Source organism: Magnolia sinica, chromosome 10, assembly GCF_029962835.1.
Source record: "Magnolia sinica isolate HGM2019 chromosome 10, MsV1, whole genome shotgun sequence".
Lineage (NCBI taxonomy): Eukaryota > Viridiplantae > Streptophyta > Magnoliopsida > Magnoliales > Magnoliaceae > Magnolia > Magnolia sinica.
The window spans coordinates 5,124,443-5,141,211 of record NC_080582.1 but is presented as its reverse complement, the minus strand read 5'-3'; the positions used below and the strand labels follow the sequence as shown (position 1 = coordinate 5,141,211).

At 45.4% G+C, this 16,769-nt stretch overlaps 1 protein-coding gene across 1 annotated transcript; it reads right to left on the bottom strand.

Annotated features, from left to right (window-relative positions):
* Nucleotides 1–4,970: 4,970 nt before the first annotated feature.
* Nucleotides 4,971–6,904, bottom strand: LOC131257826 (coronatine-insensitive protein homolog 1b-like). Its single transcript, XM_058258736.1, has one exon. The coding sequence runs from the start codon at nt 6,766–6,768 to the stop codon at nt 5,017–5,019; it is 1,752 nt and encodes a 583-aa protein (XP_058114719.1). The 5' UTR covers nt 6,769–6,904; the 3' UTR covers nt 4,971–5,016.
* Nucleotides 6,905–16,769: the final 9,865 nt, after the last annotated feature.

The window sequence follows — 16,769 nt, the reverse complement described above, 5'->3', positions numbered from 1 at the left end:
TATTGACAGCCTCGCTAATTGGTTCGTCTATGCTTGGCTTGTCAACGTATTCGACAGGGACGGACCTGGGTATCTCATCTTCATCGGCTGAGGCGAGCTTTGCTAACAAATCGGCTTTGCTGTTTTCCGCACGAGGGATCCGAATGACACGACAGAATTGAAATCCGTTGATAAGTTCCTTTGCTTTCTGCATGTATGCCCTTAGCTGGTCTTTTCGTGTCTGGTATACACCGGTAACTTGGTTAACAACCAACTGAGAGTCGCTGAAAACACTTAGGTGCGTGACCTCCATGCTAGCGGCGAGTCGGAGGCCGAGTAACAACGCTTCATATTCCGCCGTATTGTTCGACGCTTGGAACCCAAGTCGTAAGGCGTACTGTATATAGGTATGATCGGGGGTTTCAAGCACAACCCCAGCCCCACTGGCCTTCGAGTTGGAAGAACCGTCGACATACAGATTCCACGGAATAGGGCAAGGGGGAGCGGTCGAGGTCGGAACTGCACCGTCCTTCGGTGTATCATTTACTGAAAGTTCGGTTGAAGACGTTCCCTCGGCGATAAAATCAGCTACGGCTTGCCCTTTGATTGCTGCCTTTGGTCGGTATTGAATATCAAACTCACTCAGTTCGATAGCCCATTTGGTGAGTCGGCCGGAAGCTTCTGGTTTCTGCAGTACCTGGCGAAGCGGAAGGTCGGTCATTACTATGATGGTGTGGGCATGGAAATACGGCCTAAGTCGCCGAGAGGAAGTTATTAAAGCCAAGGCCACTTTTTCCAAGCTTGGGTATCTCGTTTCTGCTGGCAATAACGCTTTGCTGACGTAGTAAACCGGCAGTTGCTTTCCTTCGGATTCTCGTATCAAAGCCGAGCTCACCGCTGCCTCGGATACTGCTAGGTAGAGGAGCAACGACTCCCCCGGTTCGGGTTTTGATAAGAGAGGTGCATAACCGAGATATGATTTTAATTGCTGGAATGCTGCTTCACACTCTTCTGTCCAACCCATCGCTTGTCTTCCTTTCAATTGTTTGAAGAAAGGGAGACACTTATCCGTTGCTCTGGACAGGAACCGATTAAGTGCTGCGACTCGTCCAGCCAACCTTTGGACGTCTTTAATGGTTTTGGGGGATTCTATATCAATCAGATCCTTTATCTTCTCAGGGTTTGCCTCTATTCCTCGTTGACTGACCAAGAAACCGAGGAATTTACCGGAGCCTACTCCAAAAGCACATTTACTTGGATTTAGCTTCATCCGGAACTTCCGTAGGATTAGAAACATTTCTTCCAAATTATTCACATGATCAGCCGCGTGTATGCTTTTAACGAGCATGTCGTCGATGTATACTTCCATGGTTCGGCCTATAAGCCGAGCAAAGATTTTGTTAACTAACCTTTGATAAGTTGCGCCGGCATTCTTCAGACCAAATGGCATCACTCGGTAACAATAAAGGCCTTTGTCGGTGACAAAGGTCGTTTTTGATTTATCTGTTTGATGCATTACAATTTGATTATATCCTGAATATACATCCATGAAACTAAGGAGCTCATGTCCGGCTGTACTGTCTACTAGCTGATCTATCCTCGGAAGCGGAAAGCTATCCTTGGGGCAGGCTTTATTTAAGTCGGTATAGTCAATACAGACTCGCCACTTCCCGTTGGATTTCTTTACAAGCACGACATTCGCGACCCACTCTGGATAGTGTATTTCTTCTATGAAATTAGCCTAGAGGAGTTTGTTGACTTCTTCTTCGATGATAGCGTATCGTTCAGGGCCGAGCGGTCGTCGCTTCTGTCGGATCGGTCGATACGACGGATCGATGTTGAGTCGGTGAGTCACCACAGAGGGGTCGATCCCGGGCATATCTTCATGACCCCAGGCAAAGACGTCGGCGTACCTACGGAGCAGGGCTATCAGCTTTTCTTTCAAAGGGGACTGCAGAGACGAGCCAATTCGTACCGTCTTGGATCCATCTGTCTCGACCAAGGGGACCGAGACAAGATCCTCGACCGGCTGTCCTCGTTCATAATTCTCGCCCCGAGGGTCCAACGATTAGATCGTTAATATGTTGGTCGGACTTTTGTCGGCGGCTCCTTTTACGGCTATCATGTAACATCGCCTCGCATCCTGCTGGTTTCCTTTGACAATTTCATTGAAAGATGGTATGTGGATACCACGGCCTGGAGGAGACTCAATGAAGGTCGGCCGAGTATTGCGTTGTATACCGATGGTTGATCGACGACCAGGAAGTCTACCATCATCGTCGTCTGACATGGGGCGCTGCCAGCAGTGAGTGGTAACGAGACAATCCCTTCAGGCAGTACCTGTCCTCCGGAAAAACCGATCAACGGGGTCCGAACTGGGCGTAGTGTGGACTGTTCGATCCCCATTTTGTCGAACGCCTGGGTAAATAACACGTCTGCAGATGACCCCGTATCGACGAGTATCCGAAACACTTTTCGGTTAGCGATCGCCAAGGAGACGATCAGCGCATCATCGTGGGGGTGATGGATACCTCGGGCGTCTCCCTCAGTGAACGATATGCAATATCTTTCTCTTTTCCTTTCTTTTGATGGCCGATCTATAATCATGAGCTCGGACTGAGGCTGACTAAGTTTTCGTGCGTGGTTCCTTCGCGCGTTGTTTGAGTCGCCCCCACATTGTGGACCGCCGATGATCGTCCGGATTTCTTCCATAGGCTGACTCTCGGTCGGGCGCGCCTCAGATGCCCCAGCTTTGACCATATGTTCTCTGAGTCGGCCGTCTTTTATGAGTCGTTCGATCTCTTCTTTTAAGTGACGACAATCACTTGTGTTATGCCCGTGATCGCGGTGATAATGGCAGAGTACTTATTCTTGTCCCGCCGATTAGGATTACTCCTGAGCTTCTGGGCCACCTAACAAAGCCTTCGTTTTTATTTCCATCGGCACCTCTTCCCGAGTCTTATTCAGGGGAGTATATGTGGAAAATTTTCGATCCGGCCGTTTTCCTGACCTTCGCTCGTCACGTGCTTGATCCTCTTTGCGTTTCCTTCCCCCGGCCGAGTCGGCTTCCTTTTTGGCCGACTCTTTGGCCGAGGTTTTAGTTTCACGCAGGATTCGCGCTTCCTCGGCGTTGGCATATTTATCGGATCGTGCCATAAACTCTGCCAGAGTATCGGGCGGAGTCTTGTCTAGAGATGCCAGGAATGGCTTATCCCTAACTCCTTGCATGAGTGCATTGAGGGCCGTTTCTTCCGAATGTTTTCGAACTTGAAGGGATTCGAAATTAAAACGCTTGATGTAATCTTTTAGTAGCTCTCCCTGCTTCTGAACTACGTTATTCAGATGTGCAGGGGGCTTTAATTTCTTCTTTCCGCCGATGAAGTTGGTGAGGAAGGCGTCGCTCAGCTCAACGAATGAACTGATGGACTTTGGTTTCAACTGTTTGAACCACAGTCGAGCTACATCAGTCAATGTAAGAGAAAAGGCCCGACACATTACTGCATCCGAGGCATCGTGGAGTTCCATATAGGTTCTGAAGCACTCAATATGCTCGGTCGGGTCGGTTTTGCCGGTGAAAGGAGTGATTTGAGGTAATCGAAACCTCTCGGGCAACCGGGCCTTCAGTATACAAAGGGGGACGCTTTCGCTTCGGACCCGGTTGAGTATATATTCCGGCCGTGCTTTATGTCCGCCATCTCTTTTGCCATCTCTTCCCGCACTTCTTTTTTGAAATTTTGAATGTCGGCTTTCCATGGTTCGCTGCTTTCTGCCGTGCCTTCCATGGAAGGGCGATTGCGCCTTCTTCGCTCTATTTCGTGCCGAAGATCAATCGGGAAGCGTTGGTTGACTGCGCTGGAGATGGTTCCGATCCGCCTTGGGGTTGGCTCGGCCGGAAAGATCGCGGCGCGGAAGGTTGAGGATCAACCGCCGCCGTCGGTACATGCGTCTCCCCTTGAGGATGCGGGAGTGGCCGCATTTGCTGATGATTCGTTCCAGCATCTGCTTCATCGTATTCATATCAGAACGGATTTCTTGAACCTCCTTGTCCAACTGCCCATCGTCGCGACCCCGCTGATTGTTGCTTGTTCCGGTCACCCCTCGTCGGCGGTTGTTAGGTGCGTTCTGGGCTGGGGGAACGGCGATTGGACCGGGTGGCCCTGTAATCGCGTTCTCATTCAAATCTTCTTCTGGGACCGTCCTTCTAGTCATCACCATTGGACTCAGTATAGAGGTACGGGATGGCTTTTTGCACGTTCCCACAGACGGCGCCAAACTGTTGATGCGATTATCTGGTTCGTCCTCCTAGACCCTTGTATGCCTGCACAGAAAGAGGACAAAGGAGACCCCGGCTCGAGCAGGGGACCCTCCAATGCCAAAGTCAGGCCTGGACTCGGGGTCTCAAAGTATTGAAAGGTTTTTAGAGGAAATTTGTTTCGTACCTCTCAAGGTGAGGGCCCCCCCTTCTTTTATAGCTGCTGGGGCATTTAATCGTACGAGGATTCTCTTCCTGGTATTGTGCGCGGGATCTTCTCCTGGGATCACGGAAACAGGATCGTGTCCGTCTCGTGCCTTCATCCGATCCCGTGAGCTTCGGGATAGCGACGGTCGGTCTTGTAAGGTGGTCCGCCCGACACATGCCCGGAACGCTGATAAGTCGTCCGAACCGACTCAACCGTTGTCTCGGTTTAGCGAACCATGCCTCGGATTTGACACATCCTTCGGTGACCCGAGGTATTAAGTCCGAGTCCCGAGGCATTAAGTCCGAGTCTTCGGACTTGTATTTTTGTACCCAAAGGTAGAATTAATCTCAATCAAACAGTTGTTTAAGTATCCCCCATCTACTGTCAGACCCATCATATAATCGTTTTTTTTATATCCTATTTTCTTTTTATTAATACACTGTTCCCCAACTAGAAACGTTGTGAAAAGTTCCAAAGCTACATCTATAACAACAATTCAGAGACAGAAAATGTCAAGCTAAAACAGCAATGATTCCCGGTATGTGTGTAGAGAGAGAGAGAGAGAGAGTATGCAGAGTCATGCACCTAAGAACGATGGGTAAAAAGAAACGACCGTTTCAGGGTAATCCGTTCTTGGACCCGCAAGGGAATGGTAAGCAAGTATCTGAGCTGGCTGCTTCGCAATCCTACCCCACTGTCCCGAAGGAATGAATTCTATGTTCCAGTAAGAACGATTCATGCCCAAAAGATCACTGCCTGTTTTAGATGCTTTGTATCCTTGCACCCATATGTACTTCAGACTCTTCAGCTGCATCACAGCCAGGGCCAGTGCCCGCTCACTGAACCAACAGCTCCTCATCTCAAGCTTCTGCAGCTTTGGGCATCCCTTCGATAATTCCAGAAGCCCGGCATCGGAATCTCCCACAGAACCCAACACCATCGACCTGATATTGTCGCCATACTTGCCGATATAACCAAGACCGACGTCTGTCAGACACCCTTGTTGTAGATAGAGCGTGAACCTCCTCAGCTTCCGGCAACCCATTAACAGAGCACGAACCCCGTCGTCGAGCGGCAGCTCAGTTACTCTTTCTTCCTTGCGCAGCAAGACCAAACGGAAATCAGTGAGGTTTTTGCAGAAAGCCCCAATAGATTCCAAGGCAGCATTCGTGATATCAGATACATAGGCGGTGAGGTATTCCAGCTTCGGACAGCCTTGTGCAAGTATAGCCAAGCCCTTCTGCGAAACCACGCCTTCTTCATCGTCCCCGTTCTCAATCCTAAGCCCCCGAAGTTTATTACAGCTGCGAGCAACAACTTCTAATCCGCGGTCTCCAATCGCATTCCTCACTTCAAGAACTTCCAAATTAGGGCATCGTTGAATCAGCTGGCAATGATCCTCAGTATCAAGCAATGTATATTGGAGGTCCAGCTTCTTAATTAAAGATGCACGCGGAAATAACATAGACATCTCATTCTTCCCCATGTAGTTTAGACCCACATGCCGCAAGTTTGGAGGAAATGACATGCTCGAGTACTTGGAGATGATATCTCCTCCTTCATCGTTGTTGAATGAACCTCCACCAAACTCCTCTAAATTTGATGCTGCACGAAAAAAACCAGCTAGATCGAAGATTTCACAATCACTGATTTTTAAACAAAGTAAAGAATTACAGTTCTTGGCTATCAGTTCGAGGTCTGTGATGTTGATGCATTTGAGCTCCGTCAAATAAAAATTCAAAGTCTCTAGGACTCTGTTTTTAACAGCAAGCTCATGAAGCCAATCACCATCTTTCTCAACAATGGAACTCTCTTCCAAAAACAAGGTTCTTAGGCATCTGCAAGATCTGGTGACCTGCAATAATCCGTCTGTGGAGAACCCAGAACACTTATCTAGCATAAGCTCCTGCAGCATATGCCCATGTGAGCGAACCAGCACATTGAGGTCAGCGTCCCGCACGATCATCCGCCTCAAATTGAGTGATTTGAGGCAATTGAAGGATTCTGAGATCTGATTGACCCATGGCTCGACGTACCCTCCCCAATCTTCAGGTGTGAGGCCCAAGCTGAACATTGCGGCCCGTGGTTTTCCCTTCAATTTCAGAGACTCGAGGTGTGGGAACCGCGTCCGGAGTCGGGCTGGCGTGGTTGTGTAGCAGAGAGCGATTGTGATGTGCTTTCGCGTCAGGGAGTCGATGTTGTACCACTTCCGGCACACCAGAGAAACTGCGTGGCGGTCGTGGGGATCGTCGATGTAGGCCATCACGCACTCGAGGGCCACGTCGGGTATGGCAAAGCTCATTGCCCGGCCGAAGCTCCGATTCTCCATCGAGAAGTGCAAGGCACAATCTGATGAACCTCACCTAACGAGCTCTAAGTCAGCAAGATGTGACTGATATACGGCTGGGATGGATCTCCGGCCGGAGGATTGAAGGGTGATGAGTGCAGTACACCAAAAACAAAGACTTAAGGGAGAAAATGAAGGTTGAGGCTGGAGGCGATGTCTTAATTCAACAATACATGGCCCATGGAATTTATGTAGTTCTGTAGGTTTGACAGGATGGTCTGGTTCAACGCGGTATTTAAAATGGTGGTTGTTGGTGTGGGACGCGGATTGGCTACTGACGTGGCACTAGCCAACGGCTAGTAGTCGGTGCTCCCTGGGCCCACCATGATTATGTGTTTCATCCAGGCCGTCTTTTTTTTTTCTTTTCGGATCATTTTATGGCATTAGTAAAAAAAAAATGAGATAGGTTCGAATACAAGTGTATCACATCACAAAAAAACAGTGTTGATTGAATGCCCACCGTTAAAAGCTTATTGGGTCTGACAAAAGTTCTGGATCAAGCTCATGTTTGTTTTTTCCCTTCATCCAATTCTGTATAACCTAAACAACAAGTTGTATGCCAAATAGGCATTACAGCAGGCCCTATGATGTTTTAAATGGTGGGCATTCAATCACGACTGTTTCCCCGTGGTGTAGTCCACCTAAGATTTTGATATGGCTCCTTTTTGTGGTCAAGCCCTAAAATGATTTGGAAAAACAGATGGACAGCGTGGATTAAGAGACATACATCATAGTGGGTTCGACAACGTGGTTCAACGCGGTCCATTGGACTGAGTGTGTAATGCTTTGTGTGTCCTTGAGGACTATGAAAAGGATAAATATAGTAGTATGTAGGACCACCCAATGAAGCACGCACTCACTCCTACCAAGATCCATCAAGAATCGATAATCCCAACTATTTATATAAAGGGTCAAGTGGCTGATGGTTCTCACTTGTTTGATCTCTATTATATGTAATGTGAGTAGCATTTGGCTAATTAAATTTTATCTATGCAATTGATTTCAATAGCAGGAACAACTTTTGTAAATTAATGAAGTCCCTTAGTTAAGGTTATGTGAAACTTTTTTTTTTTTTTTCACACGGCACACAGACCCGTGCACTTACGCAGCAGTGGGATTACACCACCTATGGATACTCGAACTCTTGACTGGGTGTTGAAACTCTTAAGAGTCTACCACCAGAGCAAAAGTAAGGATCCAAGGTCATGTGAAGCTTACGGGTCCCTTACTCTTACTCAGGTGGTAGACTCCCAGGAGTTTCAACACCGGGTCATGGGTTCGAGTACCCATCAATGGTGAAATCCCACGGCGTGCATGTGTGGGGTGTGTGTGCGTGTGTAATAAAATAAAATAACATAAAATAAAAGGTCATGTGAAGCTTACTGTGATGATAGTGTGACATTTACTTCATACCTTTGTTACATTGCCATCTATTATGTATAATATAATAGAATATGGTGAAACTTAATGAGTGAAAATACGTACCTTTTAACCCAAAAGACATGCACAGTGTAGCCCACCAGATAGCTTCCATCTCCCATGTGCTTGGAATTGGGATGTTTCTGTGAACGTGCATGGCAGGACTTCCACGTGCATTTTTAGAAAAAATAAAAAAAGGGTTATGTTAGTCTTGATAAAGCAGGAGGAAGGTTCTTGTGATCCATCTTCTTGTATCAATTACAATAATAACCATTTGGAAGAGAGAATTTGACTTGGGCTATTTTGCCGAAGTTAATTCGGATGCGGATTAGCTATTAGAGTTGGGCATCGGACTGAGTAGGATCGAATTGGGCCCAATCCGAACTCGGACCGATCCGGGACCGAGTCCGGGTGATCTGACTCGGACCGATTTGAACCCCTGCTGGCCTGAACCGATCCGAGTTCGACTCAGTCAAGAAAACCAAGTCAGATTGGATTGGGCAAGGTTCGGATTGGATTTGGGCATCAGATTCTCAGCGACATCCGCATGAGTGATTTTGCCCTCTTCCAGCAAGTATTGCAATCCGTGCAATCTCCAAGCCTAGCTCATCTGATGTAGAGCGGGTCGCGGACAGTTTCATGGCCAAGATGGATCAGAAAAGGCCCGATCGACGACAAAAGCGATCCGGACTGTCGGACCTTAGATCGGGCGTATCTCGCAATCTGGAATGAGTTATCTGATGTAAAATATATGATTTTGGGGGTAGAACGAGCTACTTTAGCCAACCAACCCTGCTATGCCGGGTTGTGTAGCCTGGAATTGCGAAAAACCCCTGGATCGACAGTCGTTTCCCTGTTTTAATTTCGTTTTTACTATAAATAGTAAGTTTTAGTTTGATTATAACTCTTTATCCGTCGGGCTTTAGGAGTTGCGCCCAACATGAAAAGAGCTTAAAATAATTAGGAGAACGGTTTAGTGAAGCCAAATAGGACACTTACTATTTTTGGCCGAAAACCTTGCGCACTAGTAGACATCATAACCGTCTATAAATAGTAAGTTTACTATTTATAGTAAGTTGCGGATTTTAGGAGTTTGAGTTGTAGTTTGATTCTGATTTCTTTCCCGTTGCTTGGTACCCCTATTTAAAGGGTTGTGAACTCATTTTTATTCATCAATTAATCAATTTCGAATTTATTAGAATTTATTTCTATTTTCTACTTTCTTTCCTCGTGGATTCGAGAAGTCTCTTGAGGAGTCCAGAGAAGCTCCGTGGATTCGGAGTAGTTATCCTCATCACTTTCATCCCTACGTCAATTAGTATCAGAGCGAGGTTTCCCCTCGGACCGATGGTAAACAACGAAAGTATGAATCAAAATCCTGTGAATGGTGATCCAGGGATTCGTTATCTTTCGGAAAGAATGAAAGCTTTCCACCGGGAGAGTCAGTTGACCATGCAAAGGTTGCAGGCAACTCTTGATCGTCTTGCAGATGCGCTACTTCCGCTCCGAACCGTAGGCGGTGCTCCACCACCTTTGATTGCTCCACGACCCATAGTGGCTCCACCACCCATGGTTGCTGTACGACGCAACTCCGATTTTCGTAGAGCACTACCAGTGGCAAACCGTGGGGCTACACTAGATGATTTAAGTTCTAGCGACGAGGACCTTAATGAGGGTTTTGCCCGACGACCAATCCATGGAGGTGATCATCTCAAGGTAAGGCTGAACTTCCTAATTTTAACGGTTTATTACGTATAGAAGATTTTCTCGATTGGTTAACCGAAGTAGAGAGATATTTTGATTACATGGACGTACTAGATCATAAAAGGGTAAAATTGGTAGCGTTTAAATTAAAATCTGGTGCTTCTGCATGGTGGGAACAATTACAACTCTCACGAGCCCGCCAGAACAAGGCGCCCATCTTATCATGGCCACGGATGAGACGTCTTCTTCGATCCCGATTTCTTCCAAGTGATTACGAGCAGATATTATTCCAGCATATCAAAATTGCAGACAAGAAAATTGAACTGTCACAGATTACACTGAAGAATTCCAACAGTTGGCTACACGAAACGATCTGTCAGAATTTGAGTCACAGAAAGTGGCACAATTTATAGGTGGGCTGCAACCGACAATTCAGGACCGAATTCAGATGTACCCAATTGGGACCATGGATGAAGTAGTTCAATTGGCGTGTAGGGTAAAAATACAACTTGCAAGAGCTCCTGCTAATCCATATCCTTCAACTTGACCCCTCATGACGGGTCCCACACAGGATCCAGTGCTGCCACGAGGAAAAGATCCAGTTCCTCAACTTCCTACAACCGCAAATCGTGATACAGGGAACGGCTCATCTAGACCTCAACGTGCAGCACCCACAACAGCGGGTCCGAGTAAGATTCCAAATCCTTATGCTCGACAAAAGTCGAATAATTGTTACCGCTGTGACCAACCAGGCCACTTATCAAACACTTTTCCTCAATGTCCCCCAGCACACTTGACTATAAACGAAGGGGGCACTGAAGATGAGGCCGCAAAAGAAGACCATCGCTTTGATGAACATGAACAAACCACTGAAGAAATAGCAGGTGGCAATGAAGTGATAGGCGAGGATCGTGGTGAATTTTTAGTTGTGAGGCGATTACTGTATGCCCCACGAAAGGAATTACATCCACAGCGACACAATATATTTCGTACTCAATGCACCATCAACGGAAAGGTCTATGATGTGATCATAGACAGTGGTAGTAGCGAGAACATCGTCTCGAGAGTGATGGTAGACAAGTTGCGGCTACCAACGATAAAACATCTTTTTCCGTACTCAATTGGCTGGATAAAAAAGGTGAATGAGACCAAGGTAACTGAACAATGCACTATCTCGTTTTCAATTGGTAAAAATTATAAGGATCAAATACTTTGTGACGTGGTCGATATGGAAGCTTGTCATATGTTACTCGGTCGACCCTGACTGTTGGACCGTGATGTAACCCATCGGGGACGAGATAATGTCTATGTATTCGTCAAGGATAGTCGAAAAATAATCCTTACCCCTATAGCACCAGAGAACCACCCTGAAGCCTCTAAAGTGGAGGAAAATTTTCTCTTGACCATTTGAAATTTCTTGAAGGAATCCAAGGAAACCAGTGAGGTATACGCCGTAATGGTGAAGGGTGAGGAAGAGGAACCCTTAAACATCCTTCCAATTCTAAGACTGTTGCTAAACGAATTCAAAGAAGTCTGGCCTGAGAATTTACCTGATGGATTACCCCTCATAAAGGACATCCAACATCACATAGACCTCGTCCCTGGGGCTAGCCTGCCCAACCGTCCTCATTATCGAATGAGTCCGAAGGAGTATGAGATACTTCAAGGGCAAGTGGAGGATTGATCCGTAAGGGTCTCTTCAGAGAGAGCATGAGCCCATGTGTTGTACCAGCATTATTAACGAGAAAAAAAGATGAAAGCTGGTGCATGTATGTCGACAGCCGGACAATTAACAAAATTACCATCAAATATCGGTTCTCAATACCACGGTTGGACGACATGCTCGATATGTTAAAAGGGGTCAAGGTGTTCTCTAAACTAGATCTAAGAAGCGGGTACCATCAAATTCGTATTCGACCCGGTGATAAGTGGAAAACAACATTCAAGACCAAGAAAGGGTTGTATGAGTGGCTCCAAGTACTTTTATGCGTTTAATGAATCAAGTTTTAAAGCCATTCACTGGCCGATTTGTGGTAGTTTATTTTGATGACATATTGATATATAGCCAGGATGAGGCGAAGCACAAGAAACTTCTCAGGTAGGTGCTACAAGTCCTACAAATTAATAAATTGTACCTCAACTTGAAGAAGTGTAGTTTTTTAACTAACAGCCTATTGTTTTTAAGATTTGTTGTAACATCCACAGGCATTTGTGTGGACGATGAAAATGTGCGAGCTATTAGAAAATGGCCGATCCCGACAAACATGCATGAGGTAAGGAGTTTTCACGGGTTGACGACTTTCTATCATCGATTTGTGCAAGATTTTAGCACCATAGTCACGCTTATAACAGATTGCATAAAAAAAGAACTGTTCCAGTGGACCGATAAAGCTGACAATAGCTTTCATGAGATCAAGCATCGTTTATCTACAACACCGGTCTTGGTGCCTCCTAATTTTAATAAATTGTTTGAGGTTGAGTGTGACGCTTCATACGTCGGAATTGGAGGAGTATTATCACAGGAAGGCAGGTTGGTAGCCTTCTACAGCGAGAAGCTTAGCGAAGCCCGAAAGAAGTGGTCAACTTATGAGCTTGAGTTGTACGCAGTTGCTTAAGCCCTGCGACATTGGTGGCATTATCTGATTCAAAGAGAGTTTGTTTTGTACACTGACCATCAAGCATTAAAGTTAATTAATAGTCAAACTAACGTGAATCGTGTGCATGCTAGATGGGTTACGTTTTTACAAGAATTCACGTTCATTCTGAAGCACAAGTCAGGATAGCATAACAAAGTTGCTGATGCACTTAGCCGTCGTGCATCACTACTTGTTACGATGAGTAACGAGGTAGTCGGCTTCGACTTTCTCCAGGAGCTGTATGCTGAGGATGAGGACTTCAAAGATTTTTGGATGAAGTGTTAAGGACTTCATATACAGGACGATTTTCTCTTCATAGGGAATCGATTGTGCATCCCCCAAAGTTCTCTAAGGGAGTAGATTATTCAGGAGCTATATAGAGGTGGCCTCGGTGGACACCTGGGGCGAGACAAGACACGAGCTCTTGTGGAAGAGCGGTATTACTGGCCGCAATTAGTACGCGATGTGGGAAAAGCCATACAACGTTGTTATGTTTGTCAGACCTCCAAGGGGCAATCTCAGAATATGGGCCTCTACACCCCGTTACTTGTGCCTAATAGTCCTTAGGAGGATTTATCAATGGACTTCGTGCTTGGTCTCCCACGAACACAACGCGGCATGGATTCAGTATTTGTAGTGGTAGATCGTTTCTCCAAAATGATGCACTTTATCCCATGAAAGAAGACCATCGATGCAACACACGTGACGAATCTATTTTTCAGGGAGGTCGTACGGCTACACGGGGTCCCCAAGACCATTACTTCCGATCGTGACACGAAGTTCATTAGCCACTTTTGGTGGACTTTATGGAATCGATTTGATACACGACTTCAATTCAACAGTGCTTACCACCCACAAACTGATGGGCAGATCGAAGTTGTGAATCGCACGTTGGGAAACCTCCTTCACTATATTTCAGAAGAAAAATCGAAGTAGTGGGATTTGACCTTATCTCAAGCAGAGTTTGCATTCAACAACATGGTGAACCGCTCGACAGGGAGATCACCGTTCCAGATTATCTACGGACGAGTGCCTCGCCACACACTTAACTTAGTCCTTCTACCCAGGCACTTAGGCACGAGCATTGCAGCAAAACATATAACAGACAAGATCACGGGCATCCATACAGAAGTGCAGACCAAGCTACATGCTTCTAACGAGAAGTATAAGGAACAAGCGGACAAGCATCGGCGACAAAAAGTGTTCGAGGTGGGCGACCGCCTTATGGTCCATCTGTGTAAAGAGAGATTTTCGATCGGGACGTACAACAAGTTAAAAAATAAGAAGATTGGACTCGTCCTAATCATTCGAAAGATCAATGACAATGCTTATATTGTTGATCTTTCAGATGACATGGTGATCTCACGGACTTTTAACGTCGCGGACCTGACCGAGTATCATGAACCAGAGCAGGATGAGAACTTGAGGACGAGTTCTTTGAAGTGGAGGGGACTGATGTAGAGCGGGTCGCGGACAGTTTCATGGCCAAGATGGATCAGAAAAGGCCCGGTCAACGACAGAAGTGATCCGGACCGTCGGACCTTAGATCGAGCGTATCTCGTAATTCAGAATGAGTTATCTGATGTAAAATATATGATTTTGGGGTAGAACGAGCTACTTTAGCCAACCAACCCTACTATGCCGGGTTGCGCAGCCCGAAATTGTGAAAAACTACTGGATCGACGGTCGTTTCCCTATTTTAATTTCGTTTTTACTATAAATAGTAAGTTTTAGTTTGATTATAACTCTTCATCCGTCAGGCTTTAGGAGTTGCGCCCAACATGAAAAGAGCTTAAAATAATTAGGAGAACGGTTTGGTGAAGCCAAATAGGACACTTACTATTTTTGGCCGAAAACCTTGCGCACTAGTAGACATCACGACCGTCTATAAATAGTAAGTTTACTATTTATAGTAAGTCGTGGATTCCAGGAGTTTGAGTTGTAGTTTGATTCTGATTTCTTTCCCATTGCTTAGTACCCCTATTTAAAGGGTTGTGAACTCGTTTTTATTCATCAATTAATCAATTTTGAATTTATTAGAATTTATTTCTATTTTCTGCTTTCTTTCCTCGTGGATTCGAGAAGTCTCTGTGAGGAGTCCAGAGAAGCTCCGTGGATTCGGAGTAGTTATCCTCATCACGTTCATCCCTACGTCCTCATCCTTCTTGAAAATACTCTTGATAATTCCATTATTGAAATAGGGATTAGTTTACAAACCTACAACCACACTCTGAAAATTTAAAAGTAATCAAGAAGCCTGAAATAAGGCTAGGCTTAGCTAATGAATTCATAGCAATTGGTAGACAATTCCAATTAATTAATTATATATGATGATGATGATGAATCACGAAGCCTGAGAGATAAACCCCCTAAGCATTAGATGAATCTACTTCATTGCATATCTTTAGATTTGAATTTTCATTTTGAAGAACAGAGCGAAATGGTAACCTTGCATCCATGAAAAAAAGATGAAAGGGGCTCTTAAATCCAATATTTTCAGATGAATCAACGTCAGTGTCCTCAGGCATCGTTGGGGCTTCTGGGTTGTTTGGCGTAACTGCTATAGCCTCACTCTCCTTGGGCGTAGCTGGAGCGTCCATCTGTTATAACCAACTCCTCTTGAGGACGACAACTGCAAGGGAAGAAGAGAAAACTCAACTTCTGACAACACGATTCTTTCTTCTTCTAGATTCATCATAGACGAAAAAGTAGAAAACAAGTGAAAAATCATCAGATCACAACAATCGATGGATGTCCTCTTTCGAGTCTCCATGCGCATTCGTTAGCTTGAAAGGAGATTACCAGAAGGCGGAGAAGAGGGTATCAGAGAAGGAGATTATTAGGTTTTTTAGGGAACTCGACTACCTGCTCCAGATCGGGTCAGATCGGATCGGTCCGGATCCTTTCGGATCTGGTTTTCGGATCGGATCGGTCCGGATAGACCACTATCCGAACCTGACCCGAAAAAAAATTGGATCTAGATGGCCACACTTGATCTGCACCGATCCATGATAGGCTGAGTAGCGAGATGTCATTAAGTTCTGTGAACCCCACCATGATGTATATGTTGAATCCAGACTGTCCACCCATTTAGAGAGATCATTTTATGGCATAATTTAAAAAATGAGGCAGATCCAAAGCTGAAGTGGACACCACGAGAGAAAATAGTGGGGAGAGTGACACCCACCGTTGAAACCTTCCTAAGGCCCACCATGACGTTTATTTGAGATCCAACCCGTTTATGTATCAACACACACATGAAAGAAGGGAAAACACAAATATTAGCTTCTTTCGAAAACTTTTGTAGCCTTTAGAAGTTTTTAATGGTGAGCGTCACTCTCCCCACTATTTTCTGTGGTGCAGTCCACTCTAGCTTTGGATCTGCCTCATTTTTTGGCTCATGCCTTAATATGATCTCTCCAAATGGATGGACGGTATGGATACAAAAGTTAAATCATGGCGAGGCCCACAGAACTTAGTGAACGTCGCTTCAGTAGCCACTCTCGCTACTCAACTTGTTAGTAGCTAATCTACGTCGCTATAGTCTATGTTGAAGATGGGACCAATTTCCCGTGATATGGTGCGCATAAGATTTGGATTTACTTTATTTTTTGGATTATGCCCTAAAATGAGATATAAAAATGGATGGATGAAGTGGATGTAAGGCCCATACATCAAAGTGGGCTCAAAAGTCAAGGATCCAACGACCTCAGTTGGTCGAGACCTTATGGGTCTCATATCGAGGTGGATATAATATATACATCATGGTGGGCCATAGAACTTTACCACATCAACACACCATGTGCCTCACCACGCAATCCGCGTCCCCCTCTGAAACAAGAAAATGTGGAAACGGATTGGCTATTCCCCTGCCACCAGCCAATTGCTGGTGGTCGATGATTTGTAGGCGCCACTATGATGCATGTATTTCATCCATACAGTCCATCTATTTTTCTAAATCATCCTATGGTATACGACAAAAAATGAGGTATATCTAAATATCAGGTGGATCACGTTATAGGAAACAGCGTTGAAAGAATGTCGAACATTAAAAACTTTTTGAGGGCCATAATAGTTTTGGATCAAGCTAATATTTGTTTTTTCCCTTCATCTGGGTCTGTATGACCTAATCAACAGATTAGATGTCAAATAAATGGTACAATAGGCCTTAGGAGGATTTTAATGATGGATGTCCAATCAATAATGTTTTCATGTAGTGTGGTC